Genomic DNA, 22,808 nt, shown 5'->3' on the forward strand with positions numbered 1-22,808 from the left:
TCCTAATGTAGAATTGATACTACAGTGTAGTCTTGCTATAGCACAAATGTAGAGAGAATAAAAATGTCATTTTGCATTTTTTGTGTTAGATGCATACAGGGAAATTGATTTGTCTTACAATTTAATTAGATATGGTTCTGAAGAGTAGCTTATGTTGCAGCAGGCTTTTGTTCTTGTAAATGATAGTAACTTCAGATTATCCTAAACCAATTATTTTATATTAAAGGAATTGATATGAGATAGTTTTTTATTAACAGTTCTCATTTATGAATTGTGTATCTAGAGTGATGGATAATTGGTGTTATGTGAATACATTTTTTTTTAAGCTGATTTAAACTTAAATCCTCAAACACAAATAATGAGACATAAAAATAATTAGCCTTAAACTAATGCATTTAATCCCAGCACTCAGGAGACAGAGGCAGGTAGATCTCTGAGTTTCAGGACAACTAGGGCCTGAAAGCCATCTCAAAGCTAAACCAAACTAGCAAAAAAGTGGAAGACATTAATATGTAGATGAGCCGCCTTCCACATGCCATGATTGTTGATGGCTAGGATTTCATTTATAAGTCTTGCCCCCTCTTGGACTGTAAATATGATGATGATGATGTGCACCTTGGCGCACATGTAGGAGTCAGAAGACAGCTTTTGGGAGCTGGTGCTCTTACTGCACCCTCCTGAAGCAGGGCCTCTCTTGCTTCTGCTGCTCTGTATACTCTACCTGGTCGGTTAGTGTGCTTCCAGCTCGTTTTTCTGTTTCCGTATCTGAAATTAGGAGTGCTGAGATTATGGATACAAACAACCACATCTGTTTTTTGTGGGTTCCAGAGATCAGACTTAGGTTGTCAGGCTTGTGTGGCAAGCACTTGTATCCCCTGAGCTCTCAGCCCTTTCCTGGATTTTTATTTTTTTATTTTTAAATATTTGTATGTGTGCATGTGAGTATCATTCTCTGTCATGCTGTCTGTCTTCTTTGATACAGGATCTCTCTTTGGCTCGGAGCTCACCAGCTAGGCTAGCCAGTACTGAGTCCAAGGATCCTCCCGTCTTTGCCTCCCCAGCTTTTGGCACGCCACCCTGTCTGACTGTTTACATGGGTAAACTTCTAGATATGGTGCGAGAGCCTAGAGTCTTGTTAGCAAGTTGGGCTGTCTCATCTGAGAGAGGCACAAGCCCTTGAACATGTATTTCTGCCCATTGAGTGAAGTTTTGAGATCATGCCAGTGTAGAAGAAGCAGGCTGAGCTGGCCAGCAGACCAGGTGCAGGCTTTTGTCACCATCTTTGATAACGATGGCCAAGGAAAGCTGCCATCTCCGAGGGGCCATCTTGGCTAGTCTCCCCTATGTCCTTTCATAAGGAGGCTTTGAAGGGTTATGACCTGTGTGTCTCATACTGCCCTGTGTGAAGGTAACAGCTTGGTGCAGCTCTGCTGGTGTACTGCACCTCTGTTCCCAGAGGCACTGGCGTCATCCAGACGTCGTGTTTCAGGAGCTGCTGCCGCCGCCTGGCATTGACAACTGCTACGTGAGAGTTGAGGAGCTATGCTCACTGCCACCTCACCTGGAAGAAGGCCTCTCTACCAAGTCTCCCATGGTCAGGAATTCATGACCATTTTGTAAAAATGTGTCCCAGAGCCCCTGTGCAGAGGACCCAGGTTCAGTTACGGTTAACAACATAGACGCTGTTTTATTTGTCTTCAAATGTTAACATTTTTGGTTCTTTTATGCAGGTGCCAGAGATTTGAGCTCAGGTCCTCAAGTACTTTTACCTATGAGCCATCTTCCCCCTTTCAAGATTTTGTTTGTTTGAGACAGGGTTCCAAAATATAGCTCAGGGTGGCGTGGACTTTTGAGCTTTCCTTGGCCTTCTTAGTGGTAGACTTAACCGTGACTAGCTAACACACAGGGGTTTTTCTTAATTGTTTTTCTTTTTTGACATAGTTTCTTATAATTCATGCTGGTCTTAAACTTGCTGCATAGGCAAGGCTAGCCTTGAATTTATTCTGCGTTCACTTCCCAAGCACTGGGACTACAGGCTTCTGCCACCATGCTCAGTATCTTGGGTTTTGGTAACATCCAAGGATGTATGCATGTTAGACATGCACTCTGCTGATGGAGCTATACCTTTAACCCAACATAGGAGGTTTATTTTTTATTTATTTTTACGTTGCTTATTTGTTTTAATTTTGTTTTTTTCCAGACAGGGTTTATCTATGTAGCTGTCCTAGAACTTGCTTTGTTGACCAAGCTGACCTTGAACTCACAGAGATCCATCTGCCTCTGCCTCCCAAGTGCTGAGATAAAAGGTGTGCACTGCCACCAACTGGCTTATTATTTTTTTTAGATTTACTTATTTTATGTGTTTGAATTTTTTGCTTGCATGTGTGTATGGGCCTGACCCAGGGAGATCAGAAGAGAACATCAGATTTCTCTGGGTCTGGAGTTACAGAGGATTTTGAATCTCCATGGGGACGCTGGGAACTGACTCTCTCAGAGCAGGTAACACTCTTAATCCCTGAGCCATCTCTTTAACCCCAAGTGTTGACTTCTGTGTTTTTTTGTGATGTATTTGACGCTCTTTTTATTGTTGTTTGTACATTCTTCCTTGAGCTCTGTGGTCTGCTGGGTATCTTACATTTCAACTCTGGTACCTAGTTCAGCTCATCAGAATGCAGCCTTGTTTCCCTCAGGATGTCCTTGGCCGTATGCATTATCCTTCCAAATTGCCTAGAGAATTTCTGCTCTGCCAACTCCTGATGACTGCATGCCATGATCTAGGCTGATGTTGGCAGGAGCTTCTTTTCCTAGTTAATGCGTGGCAAATGTGTGGCCTGGCTACTTTGTCCACTGCCATGACCTGGCATATTCCTTCCAGTCTGTTTTATAGTTTTCCATGGTTCATATTGTACCATATATAATTTTGTATTTTGTTCATTTCATTTACTATATACATTTTATGACTTTGGTATCCCATTAAATGGATATACCTACCAAAAGTGTAATTTCATTTTACACTTTTTCTCCCCCCTCACCCTCCTTCCCTTCTTTTCTTTCCTCCCTTCTTTCTTACAAGGTCTTGCCGTGTCGCCCAGTTGTACTTGAACTCCTTCTCTGAAGTGGTCCTCTTGTCTTAGACTTGTGAATAGCTGAATTGTGAGCACACACCTTGTAGTACTTTCATTTAAAAATCCAGTGACAGTACAAGTCAAGACTTGTGGTTTCAGGGAGTGTTCAGATTCTCCCTCCCCGTTCCCTCCTGCATTGAGGAAAATCTTAAGACAAACGTTTCCAGTTACAGTAAAATTTGATCCAGATTGCTTTTTCCCTCTTTCTCATTTTTCATTGAACTTAATATTTTCTTTTTTAGACATATATAGTAGGACACAACTTGGGGTTTTAAGTTATTGCTCATTCCTTCATATCAAAATTAGGGAAAATTAAGTTAGACAAGGTGATGATGGTCCACTCTTGCAATTCCAATGCTTGGGAGAAAAAGAAAGAGGGCTAAGAGTTGAGACTGTCTCAGTAAACAACAGGAAAACTAGGAAAGATCAAATATGTGAGAATTATTGGATCTTTTCCTTATTTATGATTTTATTTTCCTCCCTTTCTTTATGTATTATTATTTCTTAATTCAGACATTTTGAGTAAATGGCAGTCATTTTTCTCTTTGGATGGCAAGCATTAAAAGTAGCTGCTCTCTTGAAAAACCAGAATGAATGAATGAAGCCACAGAGGCTTGTCATGGTGGCGTGGCAAACACCTTTAATCTAAATATGAGGCAGCTGAATTACTGAATTCCAGGTCAGCCTTGGTAACATAACAAATCTAGATTGGCCTGGGCTGGCTGTAATGAGACCCTGTCCTTCCCCTCCTCCTATGCTTGATTGATTGATGAATAAATAAATAAGCAAGCAAGCAAGTTAGCAAACGAATGAAGTAGCCTTGGCATCAGATGATTTCCCCCTTAGTGCTTAAATGAAGGTAATAATGTTTGGGCTGTGTTAGTGAAAGCTGATGACTGAATGTGGCTAACTCCCAAAAGATTCAGTATTGTTGGAAGATGGTGGTAACACTAGTTTGTGTATAGCAGGGAGGGTTTTGATCTGGATGTCAGTAAGCATGAAACTTAGTAAGAATCATCAGGTCAGGAGTAACTTTTAGTCTTTTGTGACTACAGAGTAACTGATCTCTGTATTTTTTTTTCTTTTTGGGGGTGGGGTGGTATGGGTTTTGAGACAGGATTTCTCTGTGTATTCCTGGATGTCCTGGAACTTGCTGTGTAGACCAGGCTGGCCTTGACTGAGATTTGCCTGCTTCTGCCTCCTTAGTGCTGAGATCAAAGGCATGTACCACCCCTGCCTGGCCATCTCTGTATTTCTTTCTTCTTTTTTTTTTAAATTTATTTATTTATTTATTTATTTGTTTGTTGAAAAAATTTCCACCCCATCGCTGTATTTCTTTACCCATTAAATACTTTTAGTTTTAAAATGACAGCTAACATTTGTCATTTTCCCTATGTTCCATGTTAATTACTTTTTGAACTCTATTCTAATCACAGTGAACTATTTAGTCAACATGTTATAAAAATAATATAACACTTCCATTTGATGAACATTTCAGTTTGATTTCATTGTGGTTGTCTGCTAATACATTATGATACACTTATTTGTAAACTTTTGTCTATTTGGGGTAAATTGACTTTCCTAGGTGTGACGGTAAAAGCATGCTTGTGAAAAGCAGTTATTTTGGCTTTTCTGTTGTGTAGAAATGCAATATGCTTGGAGTACTGAGATAGATTCTTTTGAAAGTTATACAAGAACAGGATGAAAATAAGGGAGTTATTGGTACACCCTCAAGGATCCTAGAATTGCGATCTTAAAGAGTGGGGAGAGCCAGTCAGATTTGTGGGTGTGGACTTGGATTTGAACTGTGTGGGTCAGAGCCAGGGTGAGGTAGGGACTAGTGAAAGTACAAGATTTTGCTCTGAAAAGGCTAGCTTCAAACTCATGGTAACCCTCCTTCAGACTCTCAGGTGCTGGACTTACAGGTACAAACCACCATGCCAGGCTTTGGCTGTAATGTTAAGGGTTTTTTTTTGTTTTATTTTGTTGATTCATTAGTTTTATTTAACTTAAATTATTTATAACTATAACGGTGAATAGCATGAACCTTTGTGCATGTTGGTGGTTTGGTGAAGCTATGGGTGGGATAGGATGTAGGAAAAAGTGTGAGTGAAGGGTCTTCTTTCTTTTTTCATGTATTTTAAATTGCTACATTACACAGTATTTTTAAAAATATATTTTGAAGTGCGGGTATGTTATGTTTCCTTCATTTTCAGAGGCCTTGTTTATCTTTGTAGTAGTCAGAAGTGTCAGTAATTTTAGTGTTATGTGGGAATTTAACCATTGGGATTTAGCAATAAGTACTAGCAGAAATAGGGAACTCAGGGTCTAAATTTCCTTATGATTTTAGATGATTATTTCCTTCCAAAGTTACCCTTCATATAGTCTACATGGCTGCCTTTTGATATATTCTACCACCTCCTTTTTCTCAAAAGAAAGAAAGAAAGAAAGAAAGAAAGAAAGAAAGAAAGAAAGAAAGAAAGGAAAAGAAAGTTCTCAGATGGTCTGGTGTCATTGTCTAACTGTAGGTGTACCTTTAGTAACACGGAGCTCGAAGTGTCTTTTCCTCTTCCATCTGTGAGTTGTACTAAAACTATCAAATCGTGACGCTAGCCTAGGGGTGTGGGAATGAACTAATACAAGGTTTAGTTTAGAATTTGCTAGAGAAATATATCCTTATTGCAGAGAACTTTGAAAAGAATATGAAGGAGATGAGCTATAGCCTTTTCTATCTATATTATAAAATTGGTTGTGGATTGATCTGTGGCTTGAGAGTAAGGAGGCTCAGAGATAGGCAGACCACCAGGGTTTGGGTGGTGTTCGGTAGACTGGCCAACGTGACTGGACAGTAGTTGGCTAATGCTGATAAATATCTCCTGAAGGGATTATATTGATAGCCTTAAGGCTGAGTCAAGGCTTTGTGTTTTGACCAAAACAGCCCTGACCTTGACCAGAATAGACAGTTGAGACCCAAATCTTGAGCCCCTTTGTAAGGAATGTGTCTACACTTTACAAGACTGTAGCCAATACTTATCTGAAAACAGATGATCTGCCAGTATTGGGGTTGTGACACAGAACCACAGGTTTTGTCCTTTCCATATGGTAACAGTTTCCATGTAATGTAATGGGTCTTCTGGAACTGGAAGAATAGTTCCAGTTGTGGCTTTCCTAGCCAGGAAGCACATTAAATTTTGCTCATCACAAAGAAACAGGAAGTAGCAACATTGACAGTGGGGTTAGCTTTGGGATAAGTAGTTTAACTAAAGTCAATATTTAACAATTCCAACCATGGATTAACATTCTGTCAGTGTTCTAAAGAGCATTGGGAGCTCCTGTACTGAAATTGGCTTTGTTCTCTGTGATTCTGTTTCATTTTATATGACTCATTCACAGTATGTGTATCACAGTCTAATAGAAGTGTCTGGCTTCTTAAAAAAATTAGTTTCCTGGAATATAATGGATTTCAGCTTCCCTACTAGTTCCATATGTATCTAACAGTATTTAACTGAGTGACTAGTTTGTTCTTAAAACTTATATGTAAATAAATTTATTATTGTTAACTAGTATTTCTTTTTCCAGTTTCTCTTCAGCAACGGGTAGCAGAATTGGAAAAAATTAATGCAGAATTTTTACGTGCACAGCAACAGCTTGAGCAAGAATTTAATCAAAAGAGAGCAAAATTTAAGGAGCTATATTTGGCTAAAGAGGGTAAGTTCACCAGTCTCTTTCCCAACTCCCCTGCCAAAACTGTCTTAAATGTTAAGTTTCTGATAGTATACTGTTTTTTTTTTTTTTTTTTGTGATTGAATAAACCGTGTGTGTGTATGTGTGAAATAATAAAAATAATGCTTTTTGGAACTAGGGTTCTCAGTATAGTTCGGGAACAATTGGAAAATGCATCATTAAGATTTGTTTGTTGCCGGGCGGTGGTGGTGCACACCTTTGATCCTAGCACTCAGGAGGCAGAGGCAGGCGGATCTCTGTGAGTTCGAGACCAGCCTGGTCTACAAGAGCTAGTTCCAGGACAGGCTCCAAAGCCACAGAGAAACCCTGTCTCGAAAAACAAAAAAAAACAAAAAAAAAAAAAAAAAGATTTGTTTGTTTTCTGACATTGGTGGTATTTTTATGCTTTGTAGAAACTGACATTTCACTGTTGAGTACTTGCTTTGTGCAATACATTGCATTTAGGTGCTGGGCATACAATGGGAGCAAAATTCATGTGGTCCTTTAGGTTGATTGAATTGAGGGTGAGAAAAACATGTAGAGTCATTGTGTTATCAGTTGTTAAAGATGAGTGTTTAAGTAAAATATCTCTGGTGGGATCTGTTTTAGGAGGGTCAGGGGAGGTGTTTAGATTTTAGCTGTTGGCCTAGAAGCAGTAGAAAGATGGTCTCCATGGTGTCATTCTAGAACAGCTGCAGTAGCGTCAGGCTTACCTGGGAAACTTCTTAGGAGTGCACATATTTGGGTCATATCTCACGTTTGCTGAGTCAGAAACTGTGATGTGGGTCTGGGGGTCGGATGGTTGGTGTTTTAACAAGTTTCCAAGGTGATTCAGCTTCAGAGTTTGTGATTTACTAGGACTCTAGGATCCCATAATTTGCACTTTTAACAACTTATTTGGGGATGTTGTTATTAGTGGTTTAGGTAGCACATTTTGAGAGTCACTAGTCTAAAGCAGTATCTTTTGTATTTTGTAATTGAAAATTTTTGGTTGAGATAGATTCCTGTGTGTCCCAGACTGGCCTTGAACTAGTAACATAACTGAGGGTGACCCTGAAGTTCTGATTTTCCTACTTTTACCTACTGAGTGCCAGGTCATTAGATTGGTACTCGAGTTTGAACCCAGGCTTCATGCATGCTAGGCTATATCTTAAACTCCTAAGTAACATCTTGAGCTTGAAAGTCTTTTAAAAAATAATTTTGTCAGAGTTCTATAACAAAACTATGCTTACAACTAGGTGTGGTGGCACATTCTTTTAACCCAGTACTCCTCATCTCCTCCCTCCCCTTCTTTTCATTTTCTTCGGCTCCTCTCTTCCTCCCCTTCCTTTTATTTCCCTTCTTCCCTTTCCCACTTTCCTTTCCCCTTGCCTTTTCCATCCTTTGCTTCAGGTTAGGGTTTCATGTAGCTCAGGCTGGCCTTAGACACTTCCTGACCCTCCTGCCTCTATTCTCAAGTACTGGGGTTACAGATGTGCAGTAATTACTGTGTTTAGTTTAAGTAGTGCTGAGTATTGAACCCAGAATCTTCTGCATGCCAAGTAAACACTCTACCAAGTTGATGTGTTCCTGGTCTCTGGTTCTTTTACATATGCTCATGAAAATTTGTTAAGTACCTGCTGTGGGACAATGGTCTTGTACTCTGTAAAGTTTTGTCACTTGTACTGGTTTAATAAAATGCTGATTGACCAGTAGCCAGTCAGGAAATATAAGTGGGGCAGCCAGAACAGGAGAATTCTGGGAAGAGGAAAGGCTCAGTCTTCAGTGGTCACCCAGACACAGAGGAAGCAAGATGAGAACGCCTTGCTGATAAAAGGTACCAAGCAACGTGGCTAACAGAGACAAGAATTATGGGTTACTGTAAGATGTAAGAATTAGTTAATAAGAAGCCTGAGCTAATAGGCCAACCAGTTTATAATTAATGTAGGCCTCTGTGCGTTTCTTTGGGACTGAACAGCTTCGGGACTGGGTAAGACAGCAACCTCTGTCAACAAGTACCCTTCTTTTTCCTTGCTGTACAGGAGATCAGATGTGGAGCCATGTACATTCTAGGCAAGCGTTCTATTCTTGAGGTATCCTAGTCTCTAAGGTAGACTCTGAGCAATGATGTGTTGTCAAGATGACCTGGAAATATATTTAATGCATGCGTGCACACACACACATACACACACATACACACATATGATCCTTCTGGTATTTCTCTGATGCTAAGTTCAAATTGAGTATGGTCATGGATAATGCCATCTCCTTCCTCAATACATTGGTCATCCTCTACAGATTCTTCAGGGTTTTTTTAAAATTTATTTTTCATTTTATGTGCATTGATATTTTGCTTGCATGTATTCCAGATCTTGGAATTACAGACAGTTGTGAACTGCCATGTGGGTGCTGGGAAACCAGGTCCTCTGGAAGAGCAGTCTGTGTTCTTAACTACTGAGCCATCTTTCTAGCCCTGATTGTTGGTTTGTTGAGACAGGATTTCTCTGTGTTACAGCCCTAGCTGTCCCAGAAATTGTTTTATAGACCAGGCTAGCCTTGAGCTCACAGAGATCCACCTGCCTTTGCCTCCTGAGTGCTGGGATTAAAGGTGTGCATCACTACCACCACCTGGCCTTAAAAAAAAAAAAAACCTAAAATTTATATATTTATTTACTTATCTATTTATTTATTTTTACGTGTATGGGTGCTTTGCCTGCATATATGTCTGTGTACTATGTATGTCGAGTGACCATGAAGCTCAGAAGAGGATATAGGATTCCCTGGAACTGGTGTTAACAGACAATTGTGAGCTTTCTTGTGGATACTAGCGATTGAACTTGTGTCCTAGTTTTTCTTTATTCAATTATTTGAAGTTAGTTTTGAAAGATTGTTTAATTTGTTTTCTATCCCCCCCCCTTTTTTTCAAAGAAAGCTCTTAGGTTTTCTCTTTTATTATGTGTGTGGGAGTGGGTGCATGTGCTAGTACATGCATACAAAGGTCAGAGGACACCTTCGTGAAGTTAAGTCTCTGCTTCTACCATTTCTCAGGTTTTGGGATCAAATTTAGGTCATCGGGCATGAACAGCAGGTGCTCTTACCCACTGAACCATCTCACTGGCCTACAGCCTCTCATGTCTGATGTGTTATCAGTTTTATATCTGAATTAAATAGCTTTGATATGGTTTAGTTAAAAATACTTGCTCTAAACTGGAGATAGAGTAGGGGTATGAGGTGGTTGGGGATACAGAGTGGTGGTGGCGCACACCTTTGATTCCAGCACTTGGGAGGCAGAGGCAAGTGTATTTCTTCGAGGCCAGCCTGGTCTACAGAGCAAATTCCAGGACATCCAGGGCTACACAGAGAAACCTTGTTTTGAAACCACAAAAAGGAATTCTATGATCCTTTCTTGGTAACTTTCCTAAAGGCAACATATGTGATATCTAAGACATCAGTGTTGATTACTTAGTTTTTATCTTGGACACTTACCCATATCATAATAAAAATCAAATTTGAAACTTTTTTTCAAGTACCAGCTTATATTATCACACCTACTATGAAGGTGGAGACCGTCTTTATGATCATCACAGGCATAAACAGTGTGCAGTGTGGTGGTGGTGTGCTCAGCAGTCTTTGCCTCTCAGCAAAATAGGTCAAGGCGACTCAGAATTCCAAATACTGCTTTTCCCCTGGAAGGGACGGTTTTGCTGCTACTGTACTTACTGAGCTTGCATTTATTTGGAGTATCACTGAGTTGTTGACGCAAACTGTGATGAGAACTACTTATAAAAGAGACGATAAGGCGGCTTTTTAGCTTCTTTTGCTGCCAGTTTTTGTCTTAGGGTGCAGTTTTTTTCAAGCTGAGTTCAGTTCGGAATATTACAAAATTTCAGAAAGCTTTGTTGACTTTCTACTAAACTTTGAAAAGGTATTCTTACTGTGCCTTCTTCCTTTAGCCAATGTCAGTCAGTGCTTAGCACTGCAGCAGTGTTTATGCTTTAGAAATCTCAGTTCGGAGTGTTCCTGAGCCCCTGTTCTCTGAGGCTCCAGATGAAAGACTGTGGGAGGAAATGATAAAAACGGAGGTTGAGTTTTCCAGTGGTGTCCAAAAGGACTTTACACGTGGCCATGGTGCTCTGATGCTATTAGAATTTCAGTTGTGAAAAACTTGGTTTAGGAATCTGTATGTGGTCCAGGTAACATATGTTCGCTTAGATAGGGGTATGAAGCAAGGATTTTTTTTTTCCGAGACAGGGTTTCTCTGTGGCTTTGGAGCCTGTCCTGGAACTAGCTCTTATAGACCAGGCTGGTCTCGAACTCACAGAGATCTGCCTGCCTCTGCCTCCCGAGTGCTGGGATTAAAGGCGTGCGCCACCATCGCCCGGCGCAAGGATTATTTTTAAAATTACAGTTAAAGCCGGGCGATGGTGGCGCACACCTTTAATCCCAGCACTCGGGAGGCAGAGGCAGGCGGATCTCTGTGAGTTCGAGACCAGCCTGGTCTATAAGAGTTAGTTCCCGGACAGGCTCCAAAGCCACAGAGAAACCCTGTCTCGAAAAAACCAAAAAAAAAAAAAAAAAAAAAAAAAAAATTACAGTTAAAACAATGAAGAAATAAAGATAGATAACAAAAACTTATTAGAGAACTTGCAAAGAAATTACAAAAGTAGAGAATAACCCATGCATGGGGCCATGTGCATGTGAGTCCAGCATTTGGGAGGTGGAGTCAGAAGGTCTTAAATTGGAGACTCGCCGAGGGGTGGATAGCAAGAGCTTGTCTGAACAGCAGCTTCATTATAGCAACGGAACCCAGGAAATACCATATTAACCTCTCAACTGACAGAATACAATGAAATAACATCATCTGGGTACATAAAAATGATTGTCAACCTAGAATTTTAACATTTAGCTGAGTTCTTGAGTTGTGAGGACAAACTTGCACAGTCACAGAAGTGACTGGTAGACCTGTGCTTGTTAGAAGAGAACTAAACAGGAAATGTTTGGACATCAGAAGTTATACACAGCTGAGAAACTGATAAATTTGACTACAAAAAAAAAAAAAAAAAAAAAAAAAAAAAAAACACCAAAACCCATCCACTTCACTTGGACAAAAGTTTCTTTAAAGAGTCTTAAGAAATATATTTTGGGCTAAGGAGAATGCTGTCTTTTTTTTTAATTTATTAGATTTTTTTTTTTTAAATACCACTCTAAATTCCTACTCCCTCTCCTCCTCCCATTCCCTCCACACACCCTCTCACTCCACCCCCATCTAATCCTAAGAGAGGATAAGGCACATAGCTTTGTGGAAGGTCCAAGGCCCTCCAAAGAGAATAGAATCCCAAAAAGCCAGTACATGCAATAGAGATAAATCCTGGTGCCACTGCCAGTGGCCCCTCAGTCTGTTCCAGCCATGCAACTGTCAACCATATTCAGAGGGACTAGTTTGGTCCTATGCTTATTCCTTCCCAGTCCAGCTGGAGTTGGTGAGCTCCCATTAGCTCAAGTAAACCGTTTCAGTGGATGAACCCATCATTGTCTTGATCTCTTTGCTCATATTCTCATTCCTTCCACTCTTCAACTGGACCTTGGGAGCTCAGTCCAGTGCTCCGATGTGGGTCTCTGCCTCTGTTTCTATCTGTTGTTGAATAAAGGTTCTATGGTGATATATAAGATCAGGGGCTGGAGAGATGGCTCAGAGGTTAAGAGCGCTGACTGTTCTTCCAGAGGTCTTGAGTTCAATTCCCAGCAACCATATGGTGGCTCTCAACCATCTGTAATGAGATCTGGTGCCCTATTCTGGTCTGCAGCATACATGCAGTGAAAACTGTATACATAATTAATAAATAAATCTTTTTTAAAAAAGATAATCATCAGTCTGACTACAGGGCAAGTCAAGATTGGGCCCCCTCTCCTCTATTGCTTAGGGTCTTAGCTGGGGTCATCCTTGTAGATTCCTGGGAATTTCTCTAGAGCCAGGTTTCTGCTAACCCTATAATGGCTCCCTCAATCAAGATATCTCTTTACTTGCTCTCATCTCTGTCCTTCCATCTTGACTATCCCATTCCCTCAAGTTCTCTTCAACCCTCCATTTCTCTTCTCCTCTTCCCGTTCTTCCTTCCCTTATCCCTCCACCCCCGTGCTCCCAATTTTGTCAGGCGATCTGTCTGTTTACAATTCCCAGGTGGGTCTCTATATGGTTTCTTTTGGGTTCACCTTATTACTTAGCTTCTCTAGGATCATGAACTATAGGCTCAACGTGCTTTGTTTATAGCTATTATCCATTTATGAGTGGGTACATAATCTGCCTTTCTGTTGGATTCTGTTTTCCCACATGCCCATCAGAATGAACCAGTTGACTCTGGTTACAGCATTCTGAGGCTTCCCTACTCTGTAGCTCAGAAGGTCTTCCCTTTTCCTGCTATATGCCAGTTTTAAACACCTGTGAACCATGTGGTCAGGGTTCTCACAGCAGCCTACCCACTTTTGATATAACTGTTCTGTATTAGCTTTCTTGTTTTGACAAAATACCTGACATGGTTGAAGGAGATACAGTAGTCTTATGTCAGGGGAGGCATGCTCACATTGGGTCTGCAGTCAGGAAAACAGAGCCAAGTAAACGCTGACTCTTGGCTTACTTACTTTTTTTTTTTTTTTAAAAAAAATATTTATTTATTTATTATATATACAATATTCCGTCTGTGTGTATGCCTGCAGGCCAGAAGAGGGCACCAGACCCCATTACAGATGGTTGTGAGCCACCATGTGGTTGCTGGGAATTGAACTCAGGACCTTTGGAAGAGCAGACAATGCTCTTAACCTCTGAGCCATCTCTCCAGCCCCCTTACTTACTTTTTTTATTTAGAACAGGATCCACACTCAGGTTGACCCTTCCTATTCTGTTGAACCTCTCAGTTTAGTTCAGTTTAACAGGACAAAGGGTTTCCTACTAGGTTAACTATCACAGTGCTCTTCCTAAATCAGTAAACTCTGCCTTAGAAACTGATAAGCAAACTATGGTGCTGTGCTCCTGAGATTCTGTTTCTAAGGAGGCTGAGGCAGAAGGATTGAGAGTTTGCAGCCATTTTTTAAATGGAGAGAATAGTGAAAGTTGGCAGTAAGAGAAAATAGACACATCTCTTTAGAGGGATACTAATCTTATCCTTCTTTTCTTTGCAGTGTTTAGGGACCCAAACCCAGGACCTTGTATAGGCGAGGCAAGTGCTATACCAATAAACTGCATTCCTGACTCCACACATCGTTTTTGGAAGTCATGACCAAATATATGTTCTATCTAGGCTTACGGCATGTAGCGTACATGTATCGACTTACTACTTAAGAGATTATAAAGAGTGATTAAGAAAGTAGTCATAGTATTTTTGTTTTGTTTTGTTCTGTTTTTGGTTTTTCAAGGCAGGTTTTCTCTGTAGCTTTGGAGACTGTCCTGGAACTAGCTCTTGTAGACCAGGCTGGCCTCAACTCACAGAGATCTGCCCGCCTCTGCCTCCCGAGTGCTGGGATCCAAAGGCTTGTGCCACCACTGCCAGCGAGAGTAGTCATAGTTCTATCAACTCTAATTACTATGCAGTCTGGCTTTCTTCCATTCAGTATGTCTTGCAGACTTACTCTTTGAAAGTTACTGTACCTACAGGCATTTATAGTACATCATTTTATCATTTCAACAGCTCTGGAAGTGGCCGTCTTTAACTCCCAGTTTGCAGATGTGGACACTTACACCAGAGTAGTTAAGGAATTTGATTATTGGGGCTAAAGAGATGGCCCAGTGCTTAAGAGCCCTGGCTGTTCTTCCAAAGGACCTGTGTTCAGTTCCTAGCACCTACATGCCAGTTCACAACTGTCTAACTACAGTCTTTGGAATGAGATGCACTCTCCTGACACTCCAGGGCACCAGACACACGTGTGATACACAGATACATGTATAGTTAAAACTCACATGCACATAAGAAGAAATTTAAAAAGTTTTTTGATTATGCCCATTTAGTGGGTGGTAAAAGCCTAAATATAGCGCAAAACCGTGACCTTCTCCAGTGTGTTATTAGTTTAATTAATTAATTAATTTCGGTTTTTTGAGACAGGGTTTCTGTGTAATTGCTCTGGCTGTCCTGGAACTCACTTCGTACATATTTTTGAAACCCACTTCACTTTCTGTTTAAATACCTTCATAATCTGTGTTAGCATTTAAAAATCTAGTTTCTTCATTTCTTCTGAGTCTGATAAAGTGAACTACACATTAATGGAAAATCTTTTACTTTTCCCCTAGAGGATCTGAAGAGGCAAAATGCAGTATTGCAAGCTGCACAGGATGATCTGGGTCACCTTCGGACACAGCTGTGGGAGGCTCAGGCAGAGATGGAGAATATCAAGGCAATTGCCACAGTCTCTGAGAATACTAAACAAGAAGCTATAGATGAAGTTAAAAGGCAGTGGAGAGAAGAGGTTGCTTCACTTCAGGCTGTAATGAAAGGTAAAGATCAGGTTTTAGACTTTGTAAGATCAACAGATTCTGATGCTTGACTCCATTTTCAAATGACCTTAAAGTACATTTTGTGTTCATTTGTGGCTTATCATCTTCAAGATGTCAGATGAAAGGGAAGCCAGAGGTATCGTGATGGGTCCATCATCAGTGTCTTCAACAGATTTCATAGTGAGGGCGTACAGTAGGTGTTGAGAGATAATGTGTTAAATGAAGGTTGTAGTTACTCGTAAGATTTAAAGCAGGGTTTAAATCTGGATTTTTATTTGTCTCAATTTTTAAGTATAATGTATCTTTGTATGTGAAATCTTTGTTTAATGGACAAGAATGTCCTTAAAGCTAAGCTGGACCTTACGAAATGCCAGCCTGAGTCTAAGGAAGTAAAATAGTGTGTGTAGCCTTTTTCCTTCCCGCACAAGTGCCTCATTCCTTCCTTCATTGTTGAGAATTATGACAAAATGAAACAAGGTGTTACCCTAATCTTTGGGATTCTGGAATATTTAGTATTTGCAAATGTGAGGTAATGGCTGCTGACCTGTCCCTGGGGCGGGAGGCTTTGCATTTGTATCCCAGTTTTTACATAGAGTTCTTTGAGAGGATGCAATTAAGGGTACCTACGCTTCTGAGTCTGTAGCTTTCACTAAGGGTTATTCTGGTTTTATGTAATAAGCCTGGCTGTACTGGTTTATCTGTACAGGGGTTCCTTTATCTCATAGGAATCAAGTCATTTCTAGGTAAGCTAGGGGTGGTCATAATAGTTCTGGGACTCCACCTATATCCCTAACTTTTCTGTCTGTCTGCTTCTATATAGTTACCATGTTCTTTAAAATTTCATCTTTGCTTCATGGCTGAGAAATGATTATACCTCCTCCAGTCTACATTAGATAAGTCTTCTTCTAGAAATCTTCATGCTATTTCTTCCTCACAGTTTGTTGACCAAGTATGTGGTCAGCTTTAACTAAAGGAAATTGAAACATATATGTAAGTCTGTGTATTTAGTTTTATGCTGTGGAATCGAATCAAATCTAGAGCCATTTGCATGTGAGGCAAGTGATCTCACTAAGCTATTTACTCAGCCAGAAAGTGGAGGATTTTTACTGAGCACTATAAATTCCCAAAGCTCAGTCTTGTTAGTATAAAGGGCTGAAGAGATGGCTCAGTGATTAAGAGCACTTGTTACTCTTGTAGAGGATCTGGGTTCATTTCCTAGCACCCACAGAGTGGCTCAGAACTGTCTATAACTGCAATTCCAGGGGCTCTGACATCCTTTTCTGACCTCTGCAGGCAACAGGTATGTACATAGTGCAGTATGTACAGGCAGGCGACACTCAAACATATATGTAAAATAAGAATAAATAAAATCTTTTAAAAAAGGAGTAAAATTTGATGGGCTACCAGTAGTGCCTGTCAGGTGGTGTTTCAAGATTGTATTAAACATCTGAAGTTAATTTGGTAAAGACTATAGAATTTGTCTCAATTTAGAATCTTAGGCTTTAGTGAAATATCCCAGAAATAGTATTTATTTCCTTGCACATTCATTTGGTTGTAATGAAATGTTGTATTTGTTTCAGGATCCTCAGTATAGTGCCAGAGAACGTGGATTTGGGAGTGGGTCTTAGATGGAAGTTGAAAGCTCTACTTTGAATCTTCCCTAGGGTTTCTTGTCCAATAGCATATGGCAGGTCTATTGTGAAGATTAATGATGATGATAATGATGATGAAGTAATAAAACCCTTATTTCAATTCATAATAAGAACTAGAATTTTTTATTTCCAAAAATTTATCTCAAGCTCTTTACATAGCTTAAACAATTTCAGTGTACTGGATATTGCTCCATGATGCTTAGACATGGATGGAATGTGTGATGTTTTATAGAGACAGTTCGTGACTATGAGCATCAGTTTCATCTGAGGCTGGAGCAAGAGCGAGCACAGTGGGCACAGTATCGAGAAACTGCAGAGCGGGAAATAGCTGATTTGAGAAGAAGGTTGTCTGAAGGTCAAGAGGAAGAAAATTTAGAAAATGAAATGAAAAAGGTATGCAGGAATACATTCACTTACAGAATTACCTGAGTCTCAAAGCAAAGTGTTTAAAAGTATTGCTGCAGAACTGAAGTTGAACGCTGTACTTTCTTTGTGTTGAGGAGTTACTTATGGACTAGACAGCACTTCCCCTTGCCCTCCTCAGTACCTGTGACTGCCTGCCTGACCATCTTCAGATCTTTGATGAGATGTCATTGCTTCGTGAGCTCTTCTTTACCTCTCTTACTGAAGATGGCATCCTACTTGCCTCTTCCTGCATGTTTCTAGGACTCTCCGGATTTCTGAACCCTGCTTTAGGTTTTTTTTGTTTTGTTTGTTTGTTTGTTTGTTTTTGTGCAGCATGTTTCCTCATAAAACAGAGTTCATCTCTTACTGTGTATGTTTACTGCTTTTTTCTGCTTGCTTGAATGTTAACTCCACGAGGTTGTGGTCTTTATTTGTGTGTACGAGAAGCATAGGGTGGTATCATAGATGCCCAGTGTATTCCTGTTGGATGGAGATGGTGTTTGATACTGTGTCTACACATTTTGGAAGACTTGTTATTTTATTTTATTTTTTTTTAGCATACCTTGGTTTCTGTGTGACAAATGCTACATGTATTATGCCTGAGCAATACCATGTATTTTCTACCATGGAGATACTGACTCCAGTCTTGAGGCTCAATGGGAGGAGCCCATGTTGAACCAACTCACTGACCTTCATTGAGAACATTATAGCCCTTAAATCTTATTTTATGAATTTATAATGCATATGTATATCTAAGAACATAAAACAATAAAAAATTAAATTTTCTTTTAAAATGGTTAATAATAATCTTTGGTTACCAGTCCTTGTTCCATTCTTTATATAAATATGTGTGTGTGTTTGTATGTATGTGTGTGTGTGTATATATATATACTTTTTTATTTTGAGACCGGGTTTCTCTCTAGCTTTAGAGGCTGTCCTGGAACTAGCTCTTGTAGACCAGGCTGGTCTTGAACTCACAGTGATCCACCTGCCTCTGCTGGGATTGAAGGCATGCACCAGCACTGCCTAGCTTATAAATGTGTATTTATCATTTCCACAATCACTATATTTTGCCATTTTAAAAAAATTTATCTAATTTTTTTCTCTTGTTGTTGTTTTAAGACAGAGTTTCTCTGTGTAACTTTGTAGCCTGTCTTGGTACTTGTTCTGTAGACCAGGCTGGCCTTGAACTCAGAGAGATCTATCTGCCTGCCTCCGCCTCCCAAGTGCTGGGATTAAAAGTGTGTGCCATCACTATCTGGCAAATTTTATTTTTATAAAATTTATTTGTGTGTGTGTGTGCCCACACATGATGCTAGAGGTGTATGTCAGGTGACTTTCTCTGATGTTTTACCTCTGGTTTTTTTTTTAATCTTTTAAATTAAAATTTCTTTCATGCCATATGTTTTGATCATATTTTTCTTCCTCCAACTCCTCCTAGATCCTCCTTACCCTCCTCTTTACCCGTATCTTCATGTTCTCTTTCTTCTCTCTCTCAAAAACAAAGCAGAAACAACAACAAAAAAAAAAAAAATGAAAATCAAAACATGCCAAACCAAAACCAAAACACACAAAAAGCTAAGAAGTTTGTTTTATGTTGACCTACTGCTGGTCATGAGACTTGCCCTAAAATGTGATTGATATACCCAGTGGACCGTCCATTAGCTGACATTTATGCTAACATAAACTCTCATTTGCACATAGCATTTTGGTTAGGGGTGGGACTTTGTGTCCCCTTCTTTCTGCTGGGATTTTGTCTTATCTGAACTCATGTAGGTCTTGTGTGTACTGACTGCCGCAGTCTCTGTGCCTTCATATGTGTATCAGCCCTGTTGTGTGTAGAAGGTGCTGTTTCCTTGGAGTCAACCACCACATCTTGCTCTTACAATCTTCCTGCATACTTCCCTGAGTCTTGAGGGGGAGGGGTTTGATTGCGACATCCCATTTAGTTCTGAGTGCTTCAAAGTCGCTCACTTTCTGCACATTGTCCACTTGTGGGTCTGTCTCTCTGTTAATAATCATGTACTGAAAGTAGCTTTTCTTAGGGTTGAGTGATGCTTTGTTCCATGGGTATAGCAACATGTCATTCGGAGTTCTTTTATGGCTGTGTTCCTTTAGCAGAATAATAGTAGTAAACTTTCCCCATGACCTGTGTATTCCCAGGTCACTTCAGCTGTGTCAGGTGTAGGCTCCATCTTAAATGCAACCGGGAGTGGGGAGAGGTAGTTGGCTGCTCCAGAGCATCTGTGCTACTATTGCACCATTATATCTTGCAGGAAGATTGCTGTTTTTTAAGAGTTGTATTTTATTTAGTCTTTGACAGTCTCATACATGTGTAGAATATATCTTGGTCTATTTATTTCCAGCTCCTAGTTCCCTTTCCTCCATCTACTTTTCTTTTTCTTTTTTTTTTTTCTGAGACAGCGTCTCTACATCCCAGGCTGGTCTACATCCCTGGAACTCTCTGTAGATGAGATCTGCCTCCCAAATGCTGGGATTAAAAGCATGCACCACCACATTAGTTACCTTACTTTCTGAGACAAGGTCTTTGACTGAACCTGGAGATCCCTAGTTAGGCTAGACTGACTGACCAGTGGACTCCTAACTCCTCCTGCTTCTACTTCCAGTGCTGGCATTACAGGTGCATGCAGCTGCCTTTGGCTTTCTTCGTGGTTCCCAACTCAGGCCCTCATGCTTGTGCAGTGAGCACTGTATGGACTGAGTCATCTCCTAGGCCCTTCTTGTGCTTCCTTAATTTTTACTGTTCATATATGTGTCTCTGTGGGGTACATACATATGAATTCAGGCCCTCAGAATCCTGAAGTATCACATTTCCTGGAGCTAGACTGGAGTTATGGGTGGTGTGAGCTGCTTGATGTGGGTACTGCGAATCAAACAAACTTGGGCCATCTACAAGAGCAATACATGCTTTTAACCTCTGAGCCATCTCTCCAGCCCCTAGTTTTTTTCTTTTTTAAAGACAGGGTTTCTCTGTGTAACCACCCTGATTGTATTGTAACTTTCTCTGTAGAACAGGATGGCTTCAAATCACAGAGATCCACCTGCTTCTGGCTCCTGAGTGCTGGGATTAAAGGTGTACACCACCACCAGCCAACTCAACTATTACTTTTCAGGAGTCTTTTTTTTTTTTAAGTATAAAAATTTATGAATATTGTATTGTTTTAGTATACGCCATGGTCAGTTTTCTAGCATTTTACCATATAGTATGTTGCACTTGTTAGAGTTAACAAATGAATACCAGCTCACTGTTATTAACAGAGGTTTGTTCTTTATATTCAAGTTGTGTTAGTTTTTAGCCAGTGTCCCCCATATCCTTTTTTCCTTCCTGTTTGAGACTTTCATCCAACAAATCACACTGCATTTGGTCATGCAGTCATGCAGTTGTAGGCTTGGCTTGGCTAGAGCAGCTTCTCAGCTTTATTTTTATTTTAGTGGTCTTCTCTTTTTATTATTACTGTAAGTGTGCATGATGTGTAGTATGTATTCAGATATGCATGTGGAGGTCAGAGAACAATTTTAGAGAGTCAGTTCTCTCCACTGTGGTTTCTGGAGTTTGAACTCCGATCAGTAGGCATGCACAGCTACCTACATGGGTGCTAGGAACTGGGGGTGGGCCCTCCGCAAGAGCAGTACATGCTCTTAAGCACTTCGTTATATCCCTAGCCCACACAGTTGGCAAGCTTTATTCTGCTTAAAGAACACATATGTTATTTGCAGAAACCTAGGGCCATATATCATCTTATTAAACAAAATAAGCTATACTCAGACAAATATCACTCTGTCTCACATATGGAATCTAGGGTGTGTGGATGTGTTTCATAAAAGACGAGGAGGAGCTATTTGGGCAAAGGAGAAAGAAAGGAGAGTGAGACTGGGAGGGTGGTGGTGTTAATATGTTCAAATGCTTGATAAACTGGGAGGGTGGTATTAATGTGTTCAAATGCTTGATAAACTGGAATGACGTGTATTTTGAAGCCTTTCATTTTGTAAATATAATGAATATATGCTAATAAAAATCCAAAGAAAAAGAGTTGAATAAAATGGGAGTTGGTATTCAATTTTATGGATGCTAATAAAGTGTGTGGTATAATTATTGCATCTAATTTTTAGTAAATAGGCGGACTAGAGTTTCTTAGAAAAGCAAGCAGTAAGTTGTTACATTTAATTCCTTGTAATCATAGGCCCAAGAAGATGCTGAGAAGCTCCGCTCTGTCGTGATGCCCATGGAGAAGGAAATTGCAGCTTTGAAAGATAAACTGACAGAAGCTGAAGAGAAGATTAAAGAGCTGGAGGCCTCAAAGGTTGTGAAATGCTGTTTTCCATCTGCTCTGATGCCAGGAGCAAAATTAGAATCACTTAAGTAGTGGTGGGAAATGACTGCGTCCAGCATCTCAAGGATCTTGCTTCTGTTTAAAATTCAAAAACAAAATGAAAACAAACCAGCTCTGTGGTAGTTTGGCCTTAGGTTATTTAAACCCTCAGTGATGCTGCCTAGTCACAAATGAAGACTTGTGTTCAGTTACCCGCTTATCCAAGTCAGACTCAACTTCAACTTTCCTTTTTCTTTTAACAGGTCATCTTTATTGGTTTATTTTTGTGAGACAGGGTTTCATGTAACCCAGGCTGGCCTTGAACTTGCTGTTCATGCGTATTTTACACCGCTCTGGACATCAGACCCACCTGAGCTACATTTCTAGCCTTTGTTTTCTTACCTAGTAGAAGAAGCTGTTTACAGTTGACTGTGTTTCCTTGCCGTAGTTCTAGGAGATCTTTTAGACAGGATGCACCTCTGTTGACCATGTAGACAGCAGGGCTGGGATATGGCTTCTTGGGGGCAGTGCCTCTCCAGCATGCTTAAGGCCTAGACTTTGATCTCAGCCCTGCATAAGCTGGACATGGTGACCGATGTCCCATAATAGGAACCCTTTGGGATGTAGAGGCAAGAGGGCATTACATTCAAGGTCATCTTCAGCTCCATAATGAGTTTGAGGCCAGTTTGTATTACATGGGATGGATGCTGCCTTTAAAAAGCTACACCAAAGAAAAACAGAAGTGGAAACAATGAGGTGTTAAATTTTTTATGTCTGATTTTAGTGCTGGAGATTGAACCTAGGGCCTTATTGACATATGCTAGGCAAGGGTCTACCACTGAGAAAATTCTTTGGTATGAAAGAAAGTGAGAGAGTAGAGGTGCAGTTGAGTGGTACAGTGCTGGCATTTGTCTAGTATGGTTGAGGGCCTGGGTTTAATATTCAGTACTAAAGGAAAACTGATATAAGCAAGTATAACATAAAATAGGTAAAGGGGGAAAAGTAGAGATTAGTGCTAGAGAGATGGCTCATCTGTTAAAAATGCTTACTGCTCCTGCAGAGAACCCTAGGGTTAGCTCCAGCGCCCACATGGCTACTCACAGCCATCTGTAAT

General features: G+C 40.2%; 1 protein-coding gene across 2 annotated transcripts in view; it reads left to right on the plus strand.

Annotated features, from left to right (window-relative positions):
* Rabep1 (rabaptin, RAB GTPase binding effector protein 1) overlaps positions 1 to 22,808 on the plus strand; it is a 91,526-nt gene that overhangs the window by 17,818 nt on the left and 50,900 nt on the right. The window contains exons 2-5 of one of the 2 annotated variants that reach the window (XM_057775561.1): positions 6,705 to 6,833; positions 15,103 to 15,306; positions 17,191 to 17,351; positions 21,566 to 21,685. In XM_057775561.1, the coding sequence (XP_057631544.1) occupies positions 6,705 to 6,833; positions 15,103 to 15,306; positions 17,191 to 17,351; positions 21,566 to 21,685 (614 nt within the window). The remainder of the gene's footprint in view (positions 1 to 6,704; positions 6,834 to 15,102; positions 15,307 to 17,190; positions 17,352 to 21,565; positions 21,686 to 22,808) is intronic. The other variant, XM_057775563.1, reaches the window with a different exon arrangement.

Source organism: Chionomys nivalis, chromosome 7 (genome assembly GCF_950005125.1).
Source record: "Chionomys nivalis chromosome 7, mChiNiv1.1, whole genome shotgun sequence".
NCBI classification, from domain to species: domain Eukaryota; kingdom Metazoa; phylum Chordata; class Mammalia; order Rodentia; family Cricetidae; genus Chionomys; species Chionomys nivalis.